General features: G+C 42.6%; 1 protein-coding gene across 1 annotated transcript in view; it reads left to right on the top strand.

Annotated features, from left to right (window-relative positions):
- The window catches only part of ofcc1 (orofacial cleft 1 candidate 1), a 189265-nt gene that overhangs the window by 126483 nt on the left and 35835 nt on the right, over positions 1 to 26947 (top strand). Inside the window, exon 12 of the mRNA XM_078398428.1 lies at positions 836 to 1042. Coding sequence (XP_078254554.1) covers positions 836 to 1042 — 207 coding nt within the window. The remainder of the gene's footprint in view (positions 1 to 835; positions 1043 to 26947) is intronic.

A 26947-nucleotide genomic window follows, 5' to 3' on the forward strand; every position in this document is an offset into this window, starting at 1 on the left:
TTTTTGTAGTTGATGAAATCAGTTTCATTGATCCCACTTTCCATGCATTTGCTGCTATTCTTCATTGTTCACAGCGGTAGGAGGGACAAAGTTACTTTGTGCAGTTGTATAGAAAGTGCTCAATCAGGCACCTCAATATCCCCCTGTGAAAGCCAACAGGCTCCTATAAATACATCACCTATGAAACGAGAGCCCAGACAAGTAGCACCTTCAGTGCTAATCCCCAAACATGTTTATCGAAATGTAGTATACTAAAAGAAACTTTACTTGGACTTTTGGGAGCCAGTAAGTTTGCAAAATACTAACTTGTTACTACTTGCTTTCATTATCAGTTTAAAAATATATATTTTTGCAGTGGAAGGATGATTTTTCAATGGCTTGTCAACATTCATTACGAAAATATTTTGTGGTTTCTCACCAGCTGTGACGATACAACTTGGCTTTGTGGATAACACATCCTCTGAAGAGGTCTTTGACCAGATCTCTTAATTGAGGGAAGGGCTCTCCATTTACTTTGTTGCTGTAAAACTACAGCAAGTGCTGCACTTCCATTGGACTTGGGAATTGCTAACATGCAACACTCATTAGAAAAGCCATTGAACTCAGCATCTCCCCACTCCTTACTTTACATAACTCCATGGAATGCTTGCCAAGTGCTTTAAGCTGTCTTGGCTGATGTAAAATAGTAAATGACAATAATTTGATGCAGATATGTGCTACAATCTTACTGGTATTTGAATGAGCTTTGCAAATAGGATGTGCCTATGAACAGCGACTAATCAAACTCATATGGGTGGGGGGGTTGTGGGGGGGGGGGTCTTCTTTATCTCACTAGGTGGCAGTGTATGACTACATCTGGAACAATGATCTCACCGCGCACTCGTCCCGGGGCTGTAGACCCCAGGAGCAAAATCAAACACCTGGATCATTGCCTGGCCAGAGAGGAATCACCACTCACGTGTCCATCTACATCAGACAACTCAATGGCATACAAGAGCTGTACAGGCATTTCCATCGGCTGCCTGATGGTGCCATTGTTGAGGTATTTACAGAAATTATCTTTATATTCTGGTATTAAAGACTATTTGAAACTGAATCATAAGTGGTAAACTTTGTGGCGCCTCATTTCCACGCAGTTGTTTAATCCTTATTTTCTATCCCCTTACACTCATTATCTTGATAAAAGCGCAATTTAATGAAAATGACATGGTTGTCAATTGACACAACCCTCTTTTTGTGCTCAAAAGATTACCTTCTGCGATTCACCAATTTATCTAAATTCCCTTTTCTGAACAGTACTGTGTTTATATTGATTCTCAACTGCAAATTTTTATACATTTTGTGTTTTCCTTTTATCACTGTTGAAATGCTGCAACACCACGCCACACCTTAGACTACGGTATAGAGTTTTATCTTCGGCAATAAATCAGCCATACAATCTGCCGCCATGAATTTCCATTTATCCAAAAAAAAATTAATCGTTGCTCAGGCATGGACGAGGGAATCTGGGCACTTAAAGAGCGCTGTAGCTTTGTGAGACACAGAAATTAAAAAGAGTGGTTGAGGTTCTGAGTGCAGAAACCTCCTGCCACTGCAGCCCAGACCCAAAGCTTACTTAAAGAGCCAAGGCAATTTAGTGTTGCTTCCCCTTGCTGCAGCCTGTCCCCATAACCAATAAAGAAGATGGAACACGATCACTGCTATCGTGGAGAAAATATCCTCAACAAGCTCCCAACGGCAGCTAAGTTGCAATCATAGAATAGGACAGCATTGAAGAGAGCCAATTCTCTATTTCATACTTGTTTGGCATAATTTCCTTGCTTCAAAAGATATACCTTGATTTATATCACTGGATCCGGTGTACTTTAAATACACTAACTCTAAATGTTAATTTATTGTTATCTGTTAATTGTTGTGTCAGTTGGTTTCCTTCATGTTACTGCAAGAGGTGATCTACAAACAGGATGTCCTTTATTGGAGGAAGTGGCAATTAGTTTGGATTCAACAGCATTTCAAAATCATACCACATTGAATAGTCCAGTGTTATCCTGCGATTTGTAAATGTTTGTCTCAATTTTCACCACATCGAGTCATCGACTACGGAAACAGGCCCTTTGGTCCAATTTGCCCATGCCGACCAAGATGCCCCATCTGCACTAGTCACACCTGCCCACGTTAAGCCCATATTCCTCTAAAACTTTCCTATCCATGTACCTGTCATCTCCTTAAAAGCATTTAGCTTTAATCGCCTCCTGATTTTTGCTACCATACGCTTCCCTGTGTGAAATTTTGCTCTGTTATTCCTCCCTCACGTCCGCTTGTTTAGTTTAGTCTACTTGACTACGGGTTCTGTCTATATGGAGTTTGTACGTTTCTCCTGTGACCTGCATGGGTTTTCTCCAGGTGCTCTGGTTTCCTCCCACACTCCAAATTTGTGCAGGTTTATAGGCTAATTGGTTTGGTAAGTGTGTGTAGGATAGTGTTAATCTGCAGGGATCGCTGGTCGGCACGGACTCGGTGGGCCGAAGGGTACTTTATCTCTAATCTAAACTGAACTAAACTATAAAGACTATACATGATTATAATCAAGTCATCCACAGTGTACACATAAAGGATAAAGCGTGCAACAAAATAAAACGTGCAAGATAAAGGATAAAGTCTGATTTATCTGTTTGAAAAGTGCACTTTCAAACTTCTGTGCCACTCACCTGATGGAAGAGGGGAGAAGAAGTTGGGACTGGTCCTTGATTATGCTGGTGGCCTTACCGAGGCAGCACAAAGTGTAGATTGAATCAAAGGAAGGGAGGTTGGTTTGTGTGATGGCCTGGGCTACGTCCACAACTCTACAAAGTCTTGGATGGGGCTGTTCCCAAACCAAGCTGTGATGCATCCCAATAAAATGCTTTCAGATGGCACATCTGAAGAAGTTGGTGAGGGTTGTTAGGGGACATGCCGAACTTCCTAAACCTTCTAAGGAAGTAGAGGCATTATTGTGCTTTCTTGGCCATAGCTTTGATGTGGCTGGTCCACGACAAATTGCTGGTGATTATTATTCCTAAGAACTCGAAGCTTTCAACTCCTCCCTCATATCTCTACTTTGGAGCCATCAATGTATTCATTTTGTACATTTTATACTACTTCACTTCCTGAAGCCAACCACAATGTCCTTTGTCTTGTTGGCATTAAGGGAGAGGTTGTTGTTGTGGCAGCAGGTTACGAGGTTCTCAATCTCCTTCCTGTACTACATCTTGTCATTTTTTGATATCTGGTCCACTATGGTGATGTCATCTGTGTACTTGCACATTGAGTTGGATTGGTATTTGGCTGTACTGTCATGAATGTATAAGGAGTATACTAGGAAGCGGAGAACGCATCCTTGTGGGGAACCAGTGTTGAGGATTATCGTAGAGGATGATTTGTCACTTATCTTCGCTGATTGTGGTCTGGTGGTCAGGAAGCCGAGGATCTAATGCAGAGGGGGGTGCTGACTCCAAGTTCCATGAGTTTGGAGATGAGCTTGGTGGTATTAAAAGCAGAGCTGTAGTCTTTGAATAGGAGTCCGACGTAGGTATCCTTCTCATCCAGGTGTTCCAGGGATGAGTGTCGGGCCAGGGATGAATGGCATCAGTCAAGCAATTGTTGTGGCGGTAAGCGAACTGCAGTGGATCATGGTTGCTTGATAGACAGGATTTTAATGTGTGCTATAATCAGCCTCTCAAAGCTCTTCATGGTGGTGGATGTCAAGGCCACTGAACAGTAGTCAATAAGGCTTGAGATCTTGCTTTTCTTTGGTAATGATCTTTTTGAAGCAGGTGGGTACCTGAGAATGCAGTAGAGAGACATTAAAGATTTCTGTGAGCACTCCCATTAGTCGGTCTACACAGTTCCAAAGGACATGGCCAGGGAGTGCATCCAGGACAGTTGCTTTCCATGGGTTCAGTCTCAGGAAGGGCGATCTAGTTTCTGCAACTGTTGCCATTTCACTGTTGGCCTTCTACTCAAAGCGGCCATAGAATGCTGCATTGTTCACCAGGGAAGGTGGCACTATCACCAGCAGTGCTGCCTGGTTTCTCTTTGCAGACAGTTGCGGCATTCAGACCTTGCCACAGTTGACGGGTGTCCGAGTGAATATACTGGGACTCACGGTATTGTCGCTTGGCATTCCCGATGGTTTTGCTAAGATCTAGCAACATTTCTTGTCCCATTCGAAATCGTTTGACTTGAATACAGCAGTCTTGGCCCTCACGTGGGGATGGACCTCACGGTTCATCCACGATTTGCAGTTGTGGAACACTCGGATTGCCTTGGCGCACATTCCTCTAAGCACTTGCTGATGAAGTCAGTCACGGCAGTGGTGTAACTCAGGATTGGCCGCTGATTCTCTGAATATGGACCAGTCCAGTGATTCAAAGCAGTCACGTAGGATGTCATTGTTTCCCGCAGACAGAAAATTGAACAACGTTCTGTACCGATCTTTCCGTTTCAGTTTTTGTTTGTAGGCAGGGGGTAAAAGCACAGTTAGATGATCATATTTCCCGAAATGTGGCTGGGGAATGGAGCTGTGGGTGTTTTTTATGGATGTGTAGCAGCGGTCGAGGGTGTTCTGGCCCCTGGAGGGACAAGAGGCACGCTGATAGTATTTTGTTGGCACGCTCTTGAGGTTGGCCTGATTAAAGTGCCAAGCTACAATGACCAGGGAATTGGGTGTTTTGCCTCAAGGCTATTGGTAGTGGTGCACAGTTCATTCAGAGCAAGCATGACATCGGTATGGGAGGGATATGGACTGCTTCAGGATACAGTAGCTGATGTGCATTCCTGAGGTAGGTAGTACTGACAGCACTTCACAATTAGATATTCCAGGTCCGGGGAGCATGAGCTCACCAGGACCACAACATCTGAGCACCACGAGGTATTGATTAGGAAGCAGACCCATCCATCTCTAATCCCCTCAAAGACACCATGTAGTCCATCTGGTGAAGGGAGAAGCCCTTGGGTTGGACGGTGCAGTCAGGTATATCATGGGTGAGCCATGCCTCTATGAAACTGAGTATGCAACACTGTCTCAGTTCTCTAAGGTAGATTAGGCTGGCTTTAAGTTCATCTAGCATTCTCTACAGATTGCACATTAGCCAGTAGTATGCTTGGGAGGGGGATTCTGGAAACCACATTGTTTCAGTCTTGCCTGCAGTCCTGTTTCCCTCGTTTCCTCACTAGGTGGCAGCACATCGGCCCCATGAGTTGGGCCCCTGGCCTGGTGTCAGTGTTTGGTGGCCCAGGAGGTCAGGCCTCTGGCCGGGCTCGCTCCCGGTGGCTGGCGTCAGCGTTGCATGGCTCAGGAGGTGAGTGACTGCATTCGGTGGCGGTGGAGAGGCAGCCCTTTAGCCCAGCTTGCTCCCGACGCCCGGTGTCGACATTGGGTGATTCGGGAGGATAGGTTTTCGGCCTGGTCAGGCCCCGCTGCTGGGTTCCACCGTTGAATGCTTCGGGAGGTCGAGCATGTTGTCCATCGGGCCTCAAGGTCTCGTGGCGGCGGTGTCCACCACCTGCGGGCTGAGGCGTGTTCTCGGTCAGATGTTCACTGCTGTATCCCACGCTCTTAACAACACCTCCAGATTTGTGACACTTGTAAATTTTGATGTTGTTAATTAAGGATTAAATATTAGCCAGGGCTAAAGGGATAATTTCCTTTTGAAATAATAAAGCCATGTTTTCTTTTATATCCACTTGAGGAAATAGGTGGAGCTTCAGTTCAGCTTCTGACTTGAATGGTGATAGTTCAGCACTCTCACATACTGTACTGTGTGATAGATTTCTCAGTCCAAGTCTTCCAATGTGTGGCCTGTGTCCATAAATCTCCAACTCAAGGCGAGAGAGCTAACCACTGAGCAGCAGCTGATCAATGGAATGACAAGTATAAGCCAGAGAAAAATAGATTGGGTTTGGTAATCCAATGTAGACCAAAGCGACATCTTACTGATAACATAGGAGAGTAAAACCACAGCATCTACAACCACGGGCAGTGCTAATTTAATACTGATGCAACACGTTAGCCTGGCTTTTGTGGTTGGTGATGAATCGGCATTGTCTTTTATTTACCTCAATAAAAAATGCACATTTTCTCTTCAGTAATCTTCATAACCTGAACTATTGGGATGAAACATTGGAAGACTTTTTCTGCAACCATTCCAAATACAGGATAGTGGTGTAGTTAGTAGAGGTGCTGTCTCGCAGTTTCAATGACTTGGATTTGATCCTGGCCACGTGTGCTGCCCATGTGGAATTTGCACATTCCCTCTGCGGCAGTGTGGGATTCCACTAGGTTCTCTGGTATCTTCCCATATCCCAAAGTCATGCAACTCGGTAGGTTCATTGTTTACTGCAGATTGCCCCTGGTGAGTGGTAGAATCTGGGAGGCAGTTGATGGGAATGTGGAGAGAATGAAATGGGATTAGAGTAAACAAGTGTGTGATGGTGGGCCAAAGGGCCTCATACTGTGTGAATCTATAATGATTAAATGTGACGTCACATCGGGCATTTGAGACACACAATCAGACAGTAGTCTAGGATAAATGCCAGATTTGGTATGAATGACCTGGAAAGTGAACTGTGTTTAAACTTACATATAAAAACATTTGAAAACTTTCAAAAATGTTGAAACATTTGTAAACACTTCTGTCAGCCGTCCTCGTCCATTAAAAGCTTCTTCCAGGATGTGACAGTCTCTTTGTGCGGCCTTAGAACTGGTGCTGGATCACTGGGCGTGTTCCCATTAAATTTCAACTTCAAAGCATGCAGAATTGCATCAAATTACTGGCAATAACATTGGACCATGCTTGCTCTGAAATGTAGAAGTTATTGTCAGTTCTGTGCAGGATTGATAGATAGCATAGGCTGACAGTTTCACTTTTGTTGCTATTGCAGAGTCCAGACCATTTACTTCTCGCTGCATTTCCAACTGCCCGACTGCGTAACTTTCCAATTGGCATCACCAAACTCAGAGTAAAGGCTTGTTTAACTCCCGGGAAATAGGTGGGGTGTAGGAGGCAATGGGTTCCTGTGCAAATTGACTGCGTCTGGCTGTTTCGCTTAAAAAATGTTTTCCAAAAAAATGACAGAGCATTTTGTAACCTGAAAGTTGACTTTACAAATTAGCAGAAGTGTTGATGAAATCTGAAACTCCAAAAGTTAGAGCAAATGTCAATAAAACAGAGAACAGTTGATATAAAAACAGACCTAGCGATATTCCAGGATGAATGCATATTATACCCTGCATTTAATACATATTTCAGTGTTGCTCTGTTAGCTGCAACTATCTGCAATTGACCTATTGCCCCCCCCCCCTAATCTTCTTGGAAGATAAAGCTGATGGTGATTTCATCCTGAATGTGTTGTACAAGATAAATGTTAAGGTTCCAGTACAAACTAGGGCAAATCAGAAAAAAATAATTACTTCACCCTGCTAAATAGTAACAGTGGAGAAGGCTGTTCAATCCTTCAAGCCCGTTTTTCTGTTCACTTAGATCATGGCTAATCTGCCTCCAACCTTCATTGGTATTTCTTAATATCATTGACTGAGAAAATGCTATCAATTTCGAAGGGCCGAATGGCCTCCTCCTGCACCTATTGTCTATTGTCTATTAATAATGTATTTCTATACAACTTCAGGATTCCAGCATGGTTCCAAAAGTCCTAAATCTGCCCATCATTTCCCTGCAAACTGTGTTGGTGAAAATTTCTGGTAAATGCACAAATTTTTTAAAAAACTGTTTCCTTCGAAACAGAAACATACATGAAGATATTTGCTTTATTAATTGGCTCTGAGATATGGGAGCATCACAGGCAGAGCCAACATCTATTGTCCATCACTGATAGCACTTGGGATAGTGAGCTACCTTTATCATAAGTAATCGGAGTAGAATTAGGCCATTTGGCCCATCAAATCTACTCTGTCATTCGATCGTGGCTGATCTATCTCTCCCTCCTAACCCCAATCTCCCCATAACCCGTGACACCCGTACTAATCAAAAATCTATTTATCTCTGCCTTAAAAATATCCACTGATGGCCTCCACAGCCTCCTGTGGCAAAGAATTCCACAAATTCACCACCCTCTGACTAAAAAAAATCCTTCTCATCTCCTTCCTTTTATTTTGAGGCTATGATCTCTGGTCCTAGACTCTCCCACTAGTGGAAACATCTCCACATTCACTCTATCCAAGCCTTTCACTATTCGGTTTTGCTGGTGAAGGCGCTCTGCAGTTGTTTCTTGGGAGGACTGACATTTTGCAGTTACATCCTTTTTACTTCTAAGTGGGAGTGAGGGTGTTTTTGGGAGGTCCTGTCAAAAAGGCATTTACATTACCCATGTGTGCAGTAAACCTCAACCATTTTATGCTAAAAATCCATTGAGCAGTCTGTTTAAATTGGTCCTCCCAGGAACAGGTGTCAAGGGAAAAACTCTGATGTTCTTCAGTCTTCTTTGCTTTGTTTCTCTAAAAATGGACAGACCAATTCTCAAGTGGTTATTGATGATCAAGCTTGGAACGTTTCAGACAAGCTGTCAGGATGAGGGAGTCAAATTAACAGAGGCATTCAAAATGACAAGCTTGCCCAAGCTTAGTCAGGATAAATGGCTTTTTACTGATCCTAATTCACTCTCTTGACACAGTTAGATGTTGCAGCACCTCCCTGCTGACCAATCTTTAGTACTTAAAGATCTCAATTGATTCAGCACACACAGACAAAATCCAGCTGATTGGGTAAAGTGCAGGGAATAATTTTAAAAGACAGGTTATGGTTAGGACAGGTTTCTTAGGAAATGTGCCAAATGCAGGCAGTTGGGACTAGTGTAGATGGGCCATGTTGGTCAGTGTGAGCAAGTTGGGCCGAAGGGCCTGTTTCCATGCCGTATGACTCCTATGACATTATTTCCATTCTTCAGGGGAGGGAGTTCCTTGGGACCTCCATATACCGCTGTTGGCCTATGAAGAAGTGAAGACAATGATCTGAACCCAGCTGAAGGGGGGCTTGAATATATTGTGCAGACCCTTACATTGATGCAATTTGCCAGGTCAAAATGGATGACTGTTCGAGCCTCTCCCATTTCCTCTCCTCCACCCCTTGTCTGGAAAGATCATTGATGGACAGGACCAATGACATTAGAAGGGTCAGATGATGACTGCTCAGCAAAGGCCACGAGTCCCTTTGGGTGTAACCAATTCCACATTCCATTCACGAAGCCACCCTTCCAAAAGTGGCAACGTTTAAATGAAGTAGAACTGGAAGCTCAATTGGAGAGACTTGATTATAGGGGGTCGCACGGAAATGTATGGAAGTTGGAATGTTATTTTGTAAGGAGCGAAGAACCTAAGTGCCTATTTTTTTGGAGAAATGCAGCTTAGAAAGCAAAGGGACCACAAGGTGATTTAAGATTGACAAGATGAATCAATGAGTTGCAGATTAATTGATGATGCAGACGGGCATGAGTCAGCCATTCTGCAATACTGAAGGGCAGACAGTAACCTAATCATTGAGTCATACAGTATGGAAACAGGCCCTTTGGTCCGACTCGTACTTGCCGACCAAGATGCTCATCTATGCTTGTCTCACTTGCATGTGATTGGCCCATATTAATTCATTCTCTCCCCTCTCTCCCCTTCTCCCCCCTCTTCTGCCCCTCTCTCTCTCTCTCTCTCTCTCTCTCTCTCTCTCTCTCTCTCTCTCTCTCTCTCTCTCTCTCTCTCTCTCTCTCTCCCCCTCTCCCCCTCTCCCCCTCCCCCCTCCCTCCCTCCCTCTCCCCCCCCTCTCTCCCCCTCTCCCCCTCTCCCCCTCTCTCCCCTCTCCCCCTCTCTCCCCCTCTCCCCCTCTCCCTCTCCCCCCCTCTCCCTCTCCCCCCCTCCCCCTCTCCCCCCCTCCCCCTCTCCCCCTCCCCCCTCTCCCTCTCTCTCCCTCTCTCCCCCTCCCTCTCCCCCCCTCTCTCCCTCTCTCCCTCTCTCCCCCCCTCTCCCCCCCTCTCCCCCTCTCTCCCCCTCTCCCCCTCTCCCCCTCTCTCCCCCTCTCCCCCTCTCTCCCCCTCTCCCCCTTTCCCCCCCCCATCAATAATGTGCTTTATTAATTTAAAGAAACAGTAAATGGGATAACTTGTCCGGTTCATATCCGGTGCCCATGACAAATAAACTCTTGGGTATCTGTGAATCAAGACATTTTCCCCAGCAACATTACCAGTCATTATTGCAAACCTAAATACATGTGGTAATAATTTTTGAACTGAAAATTATGTGCCGTGGCATATTATTAGTAGATCCAAAATCCATTTCCTGGTTTGAATAAATTCAAAGCAGTCTCTCTCTCTCTCAGATGGATTGCCTGTCAAATATGTTCATAGATAGTTTTTCAGGTGTAATCTTTAATATTTTCAAATTATATGGTTTTTTAATGGAGACTTTTAATTCATCTGGTTTAGTATCTTGTGGAATTGCTGGTAATGTTTGATGAAATTCTCCAGCTAGCACTTAAGTAACACTTCCCAATAATTTATTGTTGTGTCTCCGATCCTGCAAAATTTGATCTAATGCTTCAGTAGTTGCTTTGTGATCCATTGTGCATACATCCCAGACAATAGATTTACAATATTTTAGAATTTATTTCCTTTACATTTCCCTGACCATGTTACACGTTGGAGTCTCAAATTCAAAGGCAGTTTAAAATAATGCACAGTTTTCTCCCCTGTCAAAAGTATTGAAGCAATGCCTGATGATGCCAGGGTCAGGGCAATCATGTTTTCCCTTTGAACTCCAGTCAAATATAGATTAATAAGGAAAAACACCATAAACCAAAGCACCTCCAAAAAATCAGATTCCTTGGTCATTGCAGGCATTCTCTGCAGTGGTATCTAAGGTACTTTTTGGTATCTCACTAAACTTGATTGGTTCCGTCGGATATATTTGTGCAACTGGTTTAACGCAGCTGGTCCCCTGTAGAAACTCGGCACGCATGTTTTCAGTTTCTCTTTGTGGTTCAGGTGGACCAAGACTATGTGGGTTGGCTCCACCCAAATAATTAGTACTTCAAAAATAGATCTGAAAAAATCTCATAGAGTTTCAATGGAGAAAGTTAAAAATGGCGTCCTTTTAGGCTATGGAGGGTCTCCTATGGGGTCTCCTAGAAAAACTAAGAGTGTCGTGTGTATTTTAATACCATACCTGATTTATCTGCAAAGTTTCAGATACCTTAGTGGTTTTGTAACTGAGCAATGTGTGGAATACACAGACATATTATTTCATTTTAACCTTGAGATAAGGCAGTCCTGACAACAACCTTGTGAATGGGCACTCTTCAGCAAAGAAGTGAGCAGATCTGAATATTGGTCTGCTGGCAGAATCCAGAGACCTCTTTGGCATAGGGAAAAGAGGTTGGCATAGCTGCTCAGTGGTCAAGGTGAGTTGGAGGATTGCTGAGAAAGTGGGGATGGAGGAGCCTCTTGGGTGAATCCTAGACTACCTCTCTGGACCCTGTGGTACGAAGATACTAAACTACCACTTTGATGCGGTGCATGTGGATAATGTCGGATTCGGGAAACATAAGTTAACTAAATGATTTCACCCTCACAATCAGATCCATCTGTCTCAGAACCCCTGCAGAGGTATACTTAGGGGGAGGTTAGTATATCATTAAATGGTTCATAACAAACTCAAGGACTAACGAAATTAGTGAATTGGCTACATCAGCTCTGGAGGTTTATGCTGGAATGTGGGAGTAAGGTTGTAACATGCTTATTTCAAGTGCCATTGTGAATTATTTTATGCGGAGTAATCTTATTCATGTGTATGCAAGTGAAATCTGGCAGGCGTTTAACCCTAAGATAACGGAGGACCTTTTGCATCTGGAACTTTTGCTGCTGCCGATATTTTTGTTTCAAGTGTTAGCCTACAATGGAATAATTTTGCTCTGCAGTCTATGGTGTGGAGCATGCTCACTTTGATTTCTGATGCTGTTACTCACTCGAGCCTGCACTGCGACCTGAGTGCAGTGTGACCAGAAGCAGGACTGAGAGTTGAATATAAAGTACAAGAATGAATGAATTCTCACCCCCATTACATAATCGAAAACCACTGCACCGCAAACAATTCCACACACACAAGCAATTACTTGTACACGCGTGCAACTTAAATTATTTCACTGTACCTCAGTACACGTGACAATAATAAACTAAACTTAGCTAAATAGGCACACATGCATACATATCCACACACAAGAACGGGTGAGTGGGACTTGCTGTGAAATAGGATACAGGCAGCCACGTGTTAGGAGACATGTTAGATTCACTGAAGGTACAAGGTATGAAGCTGATCCAGGTATCCGACTTTGAAGTTATGATTATAAGCAGATGTTAATTGATGTGATCAAATGAAACAAATGATCAAGCACACCTAAGCTAAGTGCCAGAACTATGCCATAGTATGGTGCATACATTGATGTGTCCGTGAGTTGGCAAAATATCAGTCAGTAAATTGTAACAAGGCCGTTAACAATAGACAATAGACAATAGGTGCAGGAGGAGGCCATTCGGCCCTTCGAGCCAGCACCGCCATTCAATGTGATCATGGCTGATCATTCTCAATTAGTACCCCGTTCCTGCCTTCTCCCCATACCCCCTGACTCCGCTATCCTTAAGAGCTCTATCTAGCTCTCTCTTGAATGCATTCAGAGAATTAGCCTCCACTGCCTTCTGAGGCAGAGAATTCCACAAATTCACAACTCTCTGACTGAAAAAGGTCTTCCTCATCTCAGTTCTAAATGGCCTACCCCTTATTCTTAAACTGTGGCCCTTGTTCTGGACTCCCCCAACATTGGGAACATGTTTCCTGCCTCTAACATGTCCAACCCCTTAATAATCTTATACGTTTCGATAAGATCTCCTCTCATCCTTCTAAATTCCAGTGTATACAAGCCTAGTCGCTCCAGTCTTTCAACATATGATAGTCCTGCCATTCCGGGAATTAACCTAGTAAACCTACGCTGCACCTTTTGTACAGTAGGCATGAACAACAAGCAATTTATACATTGAAGTTCTATTCTTGGATCAGATCATGTACTTACAGGGATTTGAAAGTTGATTAAAAGTACCCCACAGAGAATGAATTTGGAGAAATCAGGATGATATTAACTGCATTAATGGACCAAAATTATCTCTGGTGAGTGATATCGAGCAATTGTAACATTGCGGTGAACTGCAGGTTAAATCACATGGTGATTAAACAATTCAAGCTTATAGTAATCCCTAAATTTGTATAAAAATAAAATAATTCTGTTAAAGATGGAACCAATTTGTTGAGGATGACCCAAGCAGTAGTCTTTGTAATGACAGATATTATGATTGGCAAAAAGTTATAGACTAGCATTATACCATTCATTAATTCTTGAAACATCATCCCAAATGATTGCTATTAAAAATAATTAATGTTAGTAATAAATAATATTCCGGAGACATTTGACATATTACTGTGCTATTATGTCCCACTATTAAACAATACACATGGTTTGAATAACTTCCTGCGTGTATAAAGGTAAGCTGGCAATTTCTTTTAGAGTAACCGCTCTGAGTAGCTGTGACAGGCTGTGATGCTGTGATGTGGCCATACATCTAATTTTAAACAGTAAAGCTTCAATGGAGGCCAAAATAGCCGCACATAAGGCTCACTGCCAATTGCTTCAAGGCTTCAAGCATCCACAAATTCAAGGCACATCATTGATAGCAACTAATTGTATCACAACTATCAAAAGCTTAACTAAAAACAAGTTCCACCTTAAATTGCATGTTTGTTGAGCCCAAACAACGCACTTCAATAATACTGAAAATAAAATGTGAAACACAATTACACTAATAGTCCACTTAAACATTTCTTTCCATTTCCTGATTTGAAATGAAAATCCAGGTTCAGGAAATTAAAACATAATAATGTATGTATACTTGATGACCTGGGTATTATAACCTTATGTGATTTTACAGCATTGGCTCATTGGGAATGTATGTTGGCAACCAGTGAAACATAGAACCAACATTAGTTAAATGGTGATGAGAAAACTCAAGGCAAGGTCCTCTCATATTTCCTTGCAACATAGCAGAAGGCCACTTAGCCCACTGAGTTGCATGAGAAATTGCAGCCCCACCCTGACCCTTCCATTCATCCACCGACCAGCCAGCACAGCCAGCCAGTGAAAAAGTTGCTTCTCACCTCAGTTTTAAATGGCCTCCCCTTTATTCTAAGACTGTGCCCCCTAGTTCTAGACTCGCCCAACATTGGGAACATTTTTCCTGTATTTAGCTTGTTCAGTCCTTTTATAATTTTATATGTCTCTATAAGATCCCCTCTCATGGGACATGGAAAGAAACTGGATAGGGAAACCCAGGGAGAATGTGCAACCTCCAGTATCTGAGGTCTGGATAGAAACTGGGCCTTGCTGGGATAGTAGAGTGTTTGTGACACAGGATCCCCACCCTTACGCTGCAACAGTGATTAAATTATGAAGCCAATCTTTATTACTGGATCAGAGTTTCAAACAACTTTTGGAAATTATCCAGGCATTGAAAGCCGTCCAAAGTTGGTAGAAAACCTCAGACAGTTGGGAAAATATTTAACAGAGCAACGTCAATCTTGATTGAACAGTGTTCACATCTGCTGATTAGTGTATGTGCACTTTTTGAGTAACATTTTCCATTTTGTGCCAGATAATCACTCAATTGATTAATGCTAATTATTTATGGATTTGTGCTCCAGATAGGCTTGGCAGCTTTGCTGCAATGTTTTAAACAAAAAAAACCCCACAATTCCCACAAAATATGAAGATGCACGTGTGCTTATCCAGCAAACAAAATAGAAAGCAATATGCTGAGTGACACTGAGAGAATAAAACAGCAGCTCCAACCCATTCACTGAAGTGAATGTGACATTTCTGTTTTATTATTACAGAGGAACATTGAATATATTGGCGGTGTAAGAAGAGGCTTTTCTCTTTACCTATTTAACACAATTTTACAGAATAAAAATGCCCTTGTTTTAGATAAAGATTTTCCTAACCGACAATCTCTTCAGTGGAATAGATCTTTTAGCCGTTTTTAAGAAACATAGAAACTTAGAAAATAGGTGCAGGAAACATAGAAACATAGAAACATAGAAAATAGGTGCAGGAGTAGGCCATTCGGCCCTTCGAGCCTGCACCGCCATTCAATATGATCATGGCTGATCATCCAGCTCAGTAACCTGTACCTGCCTTCTCTCCATACCCCCTGATCCCTTTAGCAAAAAGGGCCACATCTAACTCCCTCTTAAATATAGCCAATGAACTGGCCTCAACTACCTTCTGTGGCAGAGAATTCCACAGACTCACCACTCTCTGTGTGAAGAAATGTTTTCTCATCTCGGTCCTAAAAGACTTCCCCCTTATCCTTAAGCTGTGACCCCTGGTTCTGGACTCCCCCAACATCGGGAACAATCTTCCCGTATCTAGCCTCTCCAACCCCGGCATTCGGCCCTTCGAGCCAACACCGCCATTCATTGTGATCATGACTGATCATCCACAATCAATAACCGGTCCTTGCCTTCTCCCCATATCCCTTGATTCCACTAGCCCCTAGAGCTCTATCTAACTCTCTCTTAAATCCATCCAGTGATTTGGCCTCCAGTGCCCTCTGTGGCAGAGAATTCCACAAATTCACAACTCTGGGTGAAAAAGCTCCTTCTCACCTTAGTTTTAAATGGCCTCCCAACTCGCCCAACATTGGGAACATTTTTCCTGTATTTAGCTTGTCCAGTCCTTTTATAATTTTATATGTCTCTATAAGATCCCCTCTCATCCTTCAAAACTCCAGTGAATACAAGCCTAGTCTTTTCAATCTTTCCTCATATGACAGTCCTGCCTTCTCAGGGATCAATCTCGTGAAACCTACGCTGCACTGCCTCAATTACAAGGATGTCCTTCCTCAAATTAGGAGACCAAAACTGTACACAATACTGCTGAAGTGGTCTTATCAGGGCCCTATACAACTGCAGAAGAACCTCTTTACTCCTATACTGAAATTCTCTCGAATATACAGAAAGTATACAGAAGGTGGGCTTTCCATCAGAATTGACAAAAGCTCATTGGAAGATATGCAGATTTCCCCTGACACATCTAAAGTCCAGTTGTGCCAATAATGATGTGACAACATTATGACTTGCACACCTAGTGCTGAAGGAGTAATCTGTTTCTATTTTTAACATGCAAATGGTGGCAAAGATACCCCATTCACCTTCAGATGGCATTGTGAACTGCAGTGTTCTGTGTGGGAAAGGTGCTGCCAACTGGTTGCTGGGTGGGGTATTATATGAGTTTGACAACACGACGGTGATGTCCAAGTCATCAAGGTGTGTGACTTGAAGTGGAACGTGCAGGTAATGGCAACCCCATGCAATTGATACCCTTGGAGTTTTAGGTGATTAGAGTTTACAGGATTGAAGTAGTCACGAGTGATTATTTTTCATCTACACTCAGGGTCCTGCACTTTCTTTCTGGTTGCCGTAGCGAGAAGAGATCGTCGTCAGGTTGGTGTGGGATGTTGATCATATTATCTGCCTTCTTGAGGCAGCACTTCCTGTTGATCAAGAGTCCAAGGAGTTGAGTCAAGGAGTCATATCCACTGGGAACGGATCAATGAAATTCATCCTTGCTGCTGCTCTTCAGGCTCAGTAATGTAACAATGCAACAGATAAATAAACAATATTCAATAATACAGTAAGTTATCAGTAATTCTCGGTAACCGGTCCATAAGAGTGCAACCTACATAAAGTCCATAATATTTCATTGTTGAGATAGGGTTGTGGTTATGATTGTGCAGGTGGTTCAGGAGCCTGATTGTTGATGTGAAGAAAGTATTCTGGAACCTGGAGGTAATCATTCTTCGGCTCCTGGTCCTTCTCCCCAATGGTAGCAGCGAGTTCAGAAGGTGGCCAGTCTGGTGGGGGTGTTTGATTATATTTACTGCCTTTTTGCAGTGCTTTCAGTAGATCTCTTTGATGGTAGGGAGGTCAGTATCTATGATGAATAAGTCAATGTCCATAATTTTCTGCTGCCTCCTTCAACCTTGAGTGTTTGTATTTATGAACCAGGCCATGACGCAGACTATCGGCATGCCCTACACTTGTAGATGTTAGATAGAGTTTTCAGCCACATGCCCTCAATCTCCATAGTCCTGACAAGTTGTGATGAACCTTTTGCTGGACTACCCTGCAGCTGCAGTGGTGCAGCATGTGAATGTTCAAGGTAGTGAATGGGAAGTCAGACAAGGAGGCAGTCCGATTTTGAGCTCCTTCAGTATTGTTGGAGCTGCACTCTTCCAAGCACGAGGTGAACGTTCCATCACACCACTAACCTGTACCTTTAGGTGGGAGAGAGTCAAGAGGTGAGTCTGATATACTCTTGTAGACATAGTATTTTAACCTATTAGTTTTCTGGTCAAAATGCACAATGAAGAGTGTAGATGAAGATGCACTCAACAATGGCAGTATCACTGCATATCAAGGGCAAGTGAATTGACTTCCTTTTGTTGGAAATAATCTTTACTCAGAATACAATGTAGAATAATGAAGTGGCACAAGTAATAACAAGGAACTGCAGATGCTGGTTTGTACCAAAGATAGATGCAAAATTCTGGAATAACTCAGCGGGTCAGACAGCATCTCTGGAGAAAATGAATAGGTGATGTTTCGGGTCGGGACCCTTCTTCCGACTTCCCGCTGAGTTACTCCAGCATTTTGTATCCCACTGAGTTACTCCAGCATTTTGTGTCCCATTTTCTTGAGAGATGTTGCCTGATCCCCTGGGTTAATCAGCATTTTGTATCCTATTTTCTCCAGAGATGCTGCCTGATCCGCTCAGTTACTCTAGCATTTTGTGTCTATCTTTGGGGTGAAACATGCCTTTGATTATGTTGGCTGCTTTTTTGAGACAGCGTAAAAATGTAGATGTAGTCAATGGTGGGATGTCTAGCCTGTGTGATGGACCGGGCTACATCCACAACTCTGCAATTTCTTCCAGTCTTGGGCAGAACTGTTCCAAAACCAAGCTGGGATGCAACCTGACTATGCTTTCTGTGGTGCATCCTAAAAGTGTTCAAGAGTCATTGGACACAAGCCAAATTTCCGCACTCCTCAGTAAGTAGAGGTGTCGGCGTGCCTTCTTCGCTGTCACTTCAATGTGGTTGGTCCAGAGCATAGGTAATATTAACGCCAAGGAACTTGAAGCTATCATCCTTTTCCACTTCAGCACCATTGATGCTAAATGGGGCATGTATTCTACTATGCTCAAGGGACAGGATGGACAACATAGGACTCTGTTGGAGTGCAAGAGACTGTGGTGTGATCTTATTGAGAAGTATAAAATCAAGAGGGGAATACAGAGTGAATGCACAGTATTATTCACAGGGTAGGGGAATCAAGAACTAGAGGCATAGGTTTAAAGAGAGAGGGATAAGATTTAATAGGAACCTGAGGGCATCATTTTCACACAGATAATATATGCAAAAATAATTTTCAGTGCAGTTGCATATGTGACAAATAAAGCACTATTGGACTATTGAATGAGCATAGACATTTGGACAGGTACGTGGTTAAGAATACTTTAGAGGGATGTGGACCAAACATGGGCAAATGGGACTAGCTTAGATGGGACATCTTGGTCATCATGGATGAATTGGGCCAAAGGGCCTGTTTCCTGTTGTAGGGCTCTATAACTCTGTGACTCTAGCAAGAATGGTAGCCAACTGCACAGAGCGACTGACATGATTAGGCAAGGGTTGACTGGGGGTAGAAGGGATTGTTTGGTAAGATACTGTATGTTCCCAAAGCCAACCCTGAAACTATTATTGTAATTTACATACTGATACTGTACTAGGTACTCATCTGCAACATGCCTGATGCCAAGCCAGTTTACTTTATATCTTGCCAGTGACATATTCATTACATAGTACAGTATAACTTAGGAACAGGCCCTTCAACCCACAATGTCTGTGCCATTCACGGTCATCTTAAATTAATCCTCTGCCTAAACATGATCCATATCCCTCTGTTCCTGCATATTCATGTACTTATCTAAAAGCCTCTTAAGTGGAAGAAGAGCTAGTCACACTAGCAAAGAATGGAATCCTAGTAATCATGTCTCAAAGTGATTGGGCAGCCCCAACCATTGTGGTATCCAACGCTAACAGGATAGTTAGATTATATGGCAACTATAATGTGACTGCTAATCAGAAGCTGATGCTGAACAAAACCCACAAACAATACATGAAGGCCTCAGTGCAGGACTGGCATGAAGCAAGTTCTTCGTGGAGTTGGACTTGACAAGAACATTTGTTCCATAAAATGTAGATAAAGAGATTCAGCACTACTTCATTGTAAACATGCATAAGGGTTTGTATCCTTGTAGTCAAATCACAACTAAAATGGACAGTCCATAATAGATGAAATCCATAGACAATTGCTTGTAAAACCAGTGTGACATTCCCATTGCCTCTGTTAATGAAGAAGACCATCACAAACATAAGTTATTCTGGGTACAACATCAGAGACTGTAACCTGAATAGTTCCAGAATGGTGAGATGGGCAATTTTATCGTCCCAGTATAACTGGATCTTTGAACATTGATCTTACAAGCAAATTGTAAACACTGAAAAAAGCAGCGATTTTTATTTAATGTTTCACTTGCTAGTGGTGACTAACCAGTCACAACTACTGAGACAACTCAGAAAGTTGCAGAAAGCAGTTTCCAAAAAGGCTCCTAAAAATTAGATCAATTCAAGTAAATGTGGATATGCAACAGAGATACTTATCTCCAACTCTTTAAGGATATCTTAAGAGGAGGCATGGAATACCCATCCTGAGAAGATGCACTTCGACTCTGAACAGTGGCATTTTACCTATGAAAGCTATTGCCAAACGTTTTGTACATTTGGAAGAAATTGGTGATGATATGAAATTTTGTGAACAAATATAAACAATCTGACAAAAGTGTAGAACTAAAACAGCAAGGACAACCTCCCAGACCTGACCACTTCAGAGAGTCGACAAAGACTTTGTCAAAAGGGCAATGAGAGAGTTTTAGTCTCCATGTGCACATTTGTAATGGACTGAAGTTGAACTTGTGGGATTTGGCATTACAATGGAACATTCAGTTAAAGATTGGAGATCAGTTTTTGGATCTCATGGCATACTTGTGGAATTGGTGTCAGACAATGGACCTCAGTTTGCAATGTATCTGTTGAATTCCTCCTGAGGATGAATGATATTAAAGACACTTTCCTTCCCCCTTCCAGCTGGCCTGGAGTAGTGGAGCCAAAAGCTCTGTACGTATTCTTAAAGAAGCCTTGAAGGGCCAAGTTCACCAAGGTTGTTCGAGCTTAGCGATGAATCATTATCTGGCTAACTTTCTGTTTACGTATCATGCAACACCACAGGATTTGCCCCAGCAAAGCTGTTAATACGTTGCAGATTTTGAACGCTGGAAATTAATGCAGCCTAGCCTGGAGGAAAGAGAGAGGAGGAATGGCAGTCAAAATAATAGCAAGCTTGGAATAACTCGGCAGTAGGTAGGGAGATGTACATAGGGAGAGGGAATGTGACTGGCAAACCAGTGTGACACAGTGAAGTTAGGTATTGGTGAAATTGTACAACCTACTGTCCAAAAACGTAACTGGAGGGAAAATCACTGGTCACCTTGTCAACTATAGGAATGCAGTGAGAAAGGTACCAGGAGATGGTGGAGAAGCAGGTGAAGAATATATTCCCGACATGGATGTGGGAACGCACTGTTGAATCACCAGGGAGTTCAGTCAGGATGTCTCACAGCCTTCAGATTAGAATCCAAACACAGGCCAGAGACCTCACCACGGTCTCAGTGTTTAAGGAAAGTCAGTTAATAGACAGTCGCTGTGTACATATGGGGAAAAAAAACACATCTCAAGGAGAGAAAGCAGTGTGATACGTGTACTTACGTAAATGAGTCATGTGTGTGCTTTACTAAGACATAATTCTACATATGATGTAAGCACGTATGTTAGTAGTTAGTTGGTACCAATGGCGTTGGCACATGCTCTGAAGAGCTCTGTCTTCCGGAGTATTTTACAGGAATTCCCATTAGTTCCACTGCTGTGATATGCGCACACCTCAAAATACCATTCAACAACACAAGCAATGAGCTTTACAATAAAATAAGCTTAAGAGCCTTAAAATAAAGGTGTTTTAGCCCATTGGCAGATCACACTGAAGTCAGATGTAAAAGCTGTCACATTGCCATTGGCCTACAATTTCTAGCCACTGTTACACTCCTCTGTATCGAACACATCTGCAATGGCCACACCTGGATAGAATCTGACACAGATTCTATTAAAACCACTTTAGTTATTCAGTAAATTGCTTGGGAACCCCTTATCTAAGTATTCATAGAACAGTACAGCGCAGGAACAGGCCCTTTGGCCCACAAAGGTGTGATGTACATGATGCAAAGTTAAATTAATCTCTGACTGCATGTGATCCATATCCCTTCTTTCCCTGCATATCCATGTGTCGATATAAAAGCCTCTTAAATGTCACTATTATATTTGCCTTCACCACCATCTCTGGCAGCGTGTTCCAGAAACTCACAACCATCTGTATGAAAAGGTTGCTTGCACAACTCCTTTAAACCCCCCCCCCACTCACTATAAAGCTGCCCTCTAGTATTTGATTATTTTCATCCTGGGAAATTGGTTCTGACTGTCTACCCTATCTATGCCTCTCATAAGTTTATATACTTCCATCAGGTCTCCCTTCTACTTCTAACGCTCCAGAGAAAAGAATTCAAGTTTGTCCAGGCTATCCTCGTGGCTAATACCCTCTAATCTAGGCAACATTCTGGTAAACCTTTCTACACCCTTTGCAAAGGTGACCAGAACTGCAGATAATGCTCCAAATGCAACCTAACCAAAATTTTATAAAGCCGCAACATGACTTCTTCATGTGCTTATACTCGATGCTTTGACCAATGAAGCCAAGCATACCCTATGCCTCCTTTACTACTCTATCTAATTGTCTGGTCATTTTCAGGGAGTTATGGACTTGGACCCTAAGATCCCACTGTACATCAATGCTGTTCAGGGTCTTGCCATTAGTTGTAAACTTTCACCTTACATTCAACCTCACAAAGTGCAACATTGCACGCTGACTTGAATTAAATTCCAACTACATTTCTCCGCCAATATCTGTAAATGATCTATATCCTGGTCTGAAGAAGAGTCCCACCCTGAAATGCTGCTGTCCATTTTCTCCACAGATGCTGCCGGACCTGTTGAGTTCCTCCAGCACTCTGTATTTTTCTCTATATCCCGATGTATCCTGTTACAGCTTTCCTTACTGTCTGCAATTCCACCAATTTTGGTGTCATCTGCAAACTTTGGAACCAACCCATTCCTTCAAGAAAACAACAGCAAGCCAAGTTGGGACAATGTAGAACCATTTGCCTGGTCCCTAACTATTCCCCAACAAACAATACCCAGTGAGTTGCATCAGTTCCGACTGACCAATTTGATCCCTTAATATTAGGAGAGTAAGAGTATAGATTGCACTAGTGAGGGAACCATGCTTAGTGCATGCCTCACCGCCATTGAACTGAGTGCAGCAGTGAGATTCTGCTGGCTTGTGTTTGCCATTTCTTGCACATGACTCCAAAATCAAGGAAATCAGTAAGTGCTACACTTACAGTTTCTATAAAGACTTTCTGTCGCATTATTACAAGAATGATTCTGGATGTATATTGCTGTTGGCTCAAGTACGCTATCGGTAGTTGTTGTAACGTATCACTGACTGCATTCTGTGTGGAAATCACAATATGTTTCTTTGCAGCATATGACCAGGACTCTGAAAACTAACACTATGCAATCCACAGTTTGCAGTGTTAGAGATAGAGCTCGGGAGCAAGATGACATGACACATAGGGAGACACGCACGCAAATCTGTGGCACACGCCCTTAATGTTTAGCTAATAGACACGTTTAAATACCTTGAAATATTAAATAATGTTAATTTTCAAAAAAGCTACACTCCAATTAAACTACTAATGTAATTTTAGTTACAATTTTAAAATATATATTTTCAATTATTCACAGGTAATAGATGATCCTCAGATTAAAAAGGGTAATATTTTTGATAACCCCATTTCCAGTTATGTACATTTAACTGTGCCAATTTATCACTCTTAAGCATACCACAGATTTTTTTCAGTCAGAAATAACTCTTTTCAAAAACAGCCTGATTGTGATGGTATATTTGATGTCTTCAAAAAGGTTTGCTAGAAATTGAGCAAAATAAATCTTTTAAGGGAACTTTTAGAAGTTTGTGGGTAATTAACTCTTGGGTTGTTCACTGTGTCCTAAGGGAAACTTACAAAACGGCTGCCAGCTGCATTATCAGAGGAACCTGTGTTCCAGATTCATAACTGGCCCAAAGATTGAGAGAGTGATTCTTCCGCATTGATGCGCATTAAAATAATTTGTCCCACCAATCTTGCTGTTCTCCTGCGATACAGGTGATGGCGGGAAGTAACAGAGAAAGCATTATGCGGCACATTGAGAAGCAAGTAGTGAGAAGCAGATGGTTTTCTTTTGAAAGGCAGTTCTTGGAACATTTCAGTCTTTTTAGAACGGTGTGCAAAATTAAACCAGGACTGTGCTGTACTGCTTTGATTACTGGATGCTGGAAAACAGATGTGTTCAGAGAATGAAAAGGAAATAAGTATCTGATGTGGACAAACACAAACATGGTTGTGCCATCCCTAATTCCCTTTTATTCTCTCCATCAGCTTAAAGCAGAAAACTAAGGACTAGAAGGCAATTCGTATAGGGCATAGCTATCTCATTTTCCCATCATCAGAAGCAGTTAGCAGTAGTGAAATTAAGGTGATTATTAAGAGATATATTATTAAGGGAAGGTAAATTATAAAGTTTGTGATTGTGAATTAGGAGTCAAAGAAAAGATGAATGCAACAAGGTGTTTACCCCAATTTACTTTGAACTGGGAGTTAATCAATCGCATTGCTGCATGTATATAGAAAAGGATATATATGCAGCAGACAGACACAAAATGCTGGAATAACTCAGCGGGTCAGGCAGCATTTCTGGAGGAAAGGAATAGACGATGTTTCAGGTCGGAACCCATTCTCAGACTGAAAGTGTAGCTGTGCTATACAACTATGACTTATGAGTCCTCACCCTCATCTCCCTCATTCACAGCAAGGAAGAGTGCTGTCTTGTGAAGATTGCGTGGGTCTCTAGTGGCTCGAAGCCAGATGGTAGTAAAGGTGAGATGGTCAACATGAACATGGAACGTAGAACAGTACAGCACAGGAACTGGTCATTTAGTCCACAATATCTGCACCAACCTCAATGCCAGTCAAACGAATCCTATCTGCCCGCACATGACCCCATCCCTCCATTCTCTTCTATCTCTTCTAAATGCCTCTTAAACGTTGCTATTGTATCTGCTTCTGCCAACTCCCCTGGCAGCCCATTCCAGGCACATACCACACTCTGTGTAAAATACTTGCCTCACCCATTTCCTTTAAACTTTCCACCTCTTGCCTTAAACCTATGACACCTAGTATTTAATATTTCCACAGGATGCCATCACCACTTCCAGCACAGAGTGCAGGTGTGGCCTCACCTGCACTCAGTGGGTGCAAGGCAGGCCTTTCAGGTATGCATGCACCTTGGTTCCCTGCCACATGAACGTGCGGACACACTTGAGATCTGTCAGTTTGCCAGAATCTTGCCCATGACTTGGATGAAGGGATTAAAAGTACCATTAGCAAATTTGCAGATGATGCAAAGCTGGATGGTAGTGTGAACTGTGAGGAAAATGCTATGAGGTTGCAGGGTGACTTGGACAGGTTGTGTGAGTGGGGCGATGCATGGCAGATGCAGTTTAATATGGATAAGTGTGAGGTTATCCACTTTGGTGGTAAGAATAGGAAGGCAGATTATTTTCTGAATGGTGTCAAGTTAGGAAAAGGGGACGTACAACGAGATCTGGGTGTCCTAGTGCACCAGTCACTGAAAGGAAGCATGTAGGTACAGCAGGCAGTGAAGAAAGCCAATGGAATGTTGGCCTTCATAACAAGATGAGTTGAGTATATGAGCAAAGAGGTCCTTCTGCAGTTGTATAGGGCCCTAGTGAGACCGCACCTGGAGTACTGTGTGCAGTTTTCGTCTCCAAATGTGAGGAAGAATATTTTTGCTATTGAGGGCGTGCAGCGTAGGTTTACTAGGTTAATTCCCGGAATGGCGGGACTGTCATATGTTGAAAGACTGGAGCGACTAGGCATGAATACACTGGAATTTAGAAGGATGAGAGGGGATCTTATCGAAACATATAAGATTATTAAGGGGTTGGACACATTAGAGGCAGGAAACATGTTCTCAATGTTGGGGGAGTCCAGAACCAAGGGCCACAGTTTAAGAATAAGAGGTAGGCCATTTAGAACGGAGATGAGGAAAAACTTTTTCAGTCAGAGTTGTGAATCTGTGGAATTCTCTGCCTCAGAAGGCAGTGGAGGCCAATTCTCTGAGTGCATTCAAGAGAGAGCTAGATAGAGCTCTTAAGGATAGCGGAGTCAGGGGGTATGGGGAGAAGGCAGAAACGGGGTACTGATTGAGAATGATCAGCCATGATCACATTGAATGGTGGTGTTGGCTCGAGGGGCCGAATGGCCTACTCCTGCACCTATTGTCTATTGTCTATTGGACAATTGCCTGGCGCTTCATCCTTCTGGATTTATGTGAGATTGGCATTTTGATCAACAGGAATCCGCCTTGCCCATGAGGCACTCGGGAAAGGAGAAGAGGAAGCAGCAAGATTGATAGCCAAAGGCCTAAGTTGAAACTGTGCAGCAATAAAGAATGTGCAGCCTGCAACTCCAGGCCCTTGTGAGAAAATTTTGCTTCCATGGGCTCACCTTGGTTTCCTTGCTGAGTTGCCATGACAGTATAATCCGTGGTGCTAAACACCCAGTCTTCTGCATGAAAATTGCACCTGTGGTGTTGATGCCTTTGCATGCACTCTTGTCATCTGCTCAACATAAAATAACATTTGGTCATTTACTGGTTGTCTGCACCCATCTTGCTTTCAATCATTGGAGGTTAAGAGAGGGCATTGCCTGTTCCTTCAAATGGCATTCACCCATCTCTTATCACTGACTGGCCCATTGTTCAACTGCTGTCCATGTGGTGAGTGATCGTTATGACATTAGGTGTTTAAACTCCCCCCTCTATCCTGGAGGCACTGAAGACTGCAGATGCTGGAATCTGGAGCAAAAAGAGGAGGAACTCAGCAAATCTATGGAGGGAAAATTACAATGGAAGTCTTTTTTTGATGAATTATTTTTCATAATATACCCAAGCTAACCACGCCCTTCTGCTTCTAAGAGTGAATTTAACAAACCATTCTCAAAGAAGGCAGAAAACGTTGTAAAAATCTGTTTCCACAAGTGGCAATCAATGTTAAGGCAATTTTTCATTTTTCATTTGTTAACCTCAAGTTCAGGAACATGGGGAAATAGTAGGTAAATTAACCATTATTTCATTGATTATGATGAAGAGGTGAGGTATTAATGTCATAAATCATTTAATTATGAGTGATATAGATAAGGTCGACTGCAGGATTTTTTTCTCCATATCAGAGCGATAAAACTACAGGTCATTGAGTAAGGGAGTGTCATTGAGTCTTGGGTAAGGGGGAAGAGAGTGAGAGGATATGAGGAAGGTATCCTTCACATACAGTATTGAGTACTGGAACGCACTGCATGAGAGAGTGGTTGAAGTTAGATTGCCTAGAGTATTTAATGGTTTGCCTGGATGAGCATTTGAATCACTAGGCCGAGAGGACTATTGA

Source organism: Rhinoraja longicauda, chromosome 4 (genome assembly GCF_053455715.1).
Source record: "Rhinoraja longicauda isolate Sanriku21f chromosome 4, sRhiLon1.1, whole genome shotgun sequence".
NCBI classification, from domain to species: domain Eukaryota; kingdom Metazoa; phylum Chordata; class Chondrichthyes; order Rajiformes; family Arhynchobatidae; genus Rhinoraja; species Rhinoraja longicauda.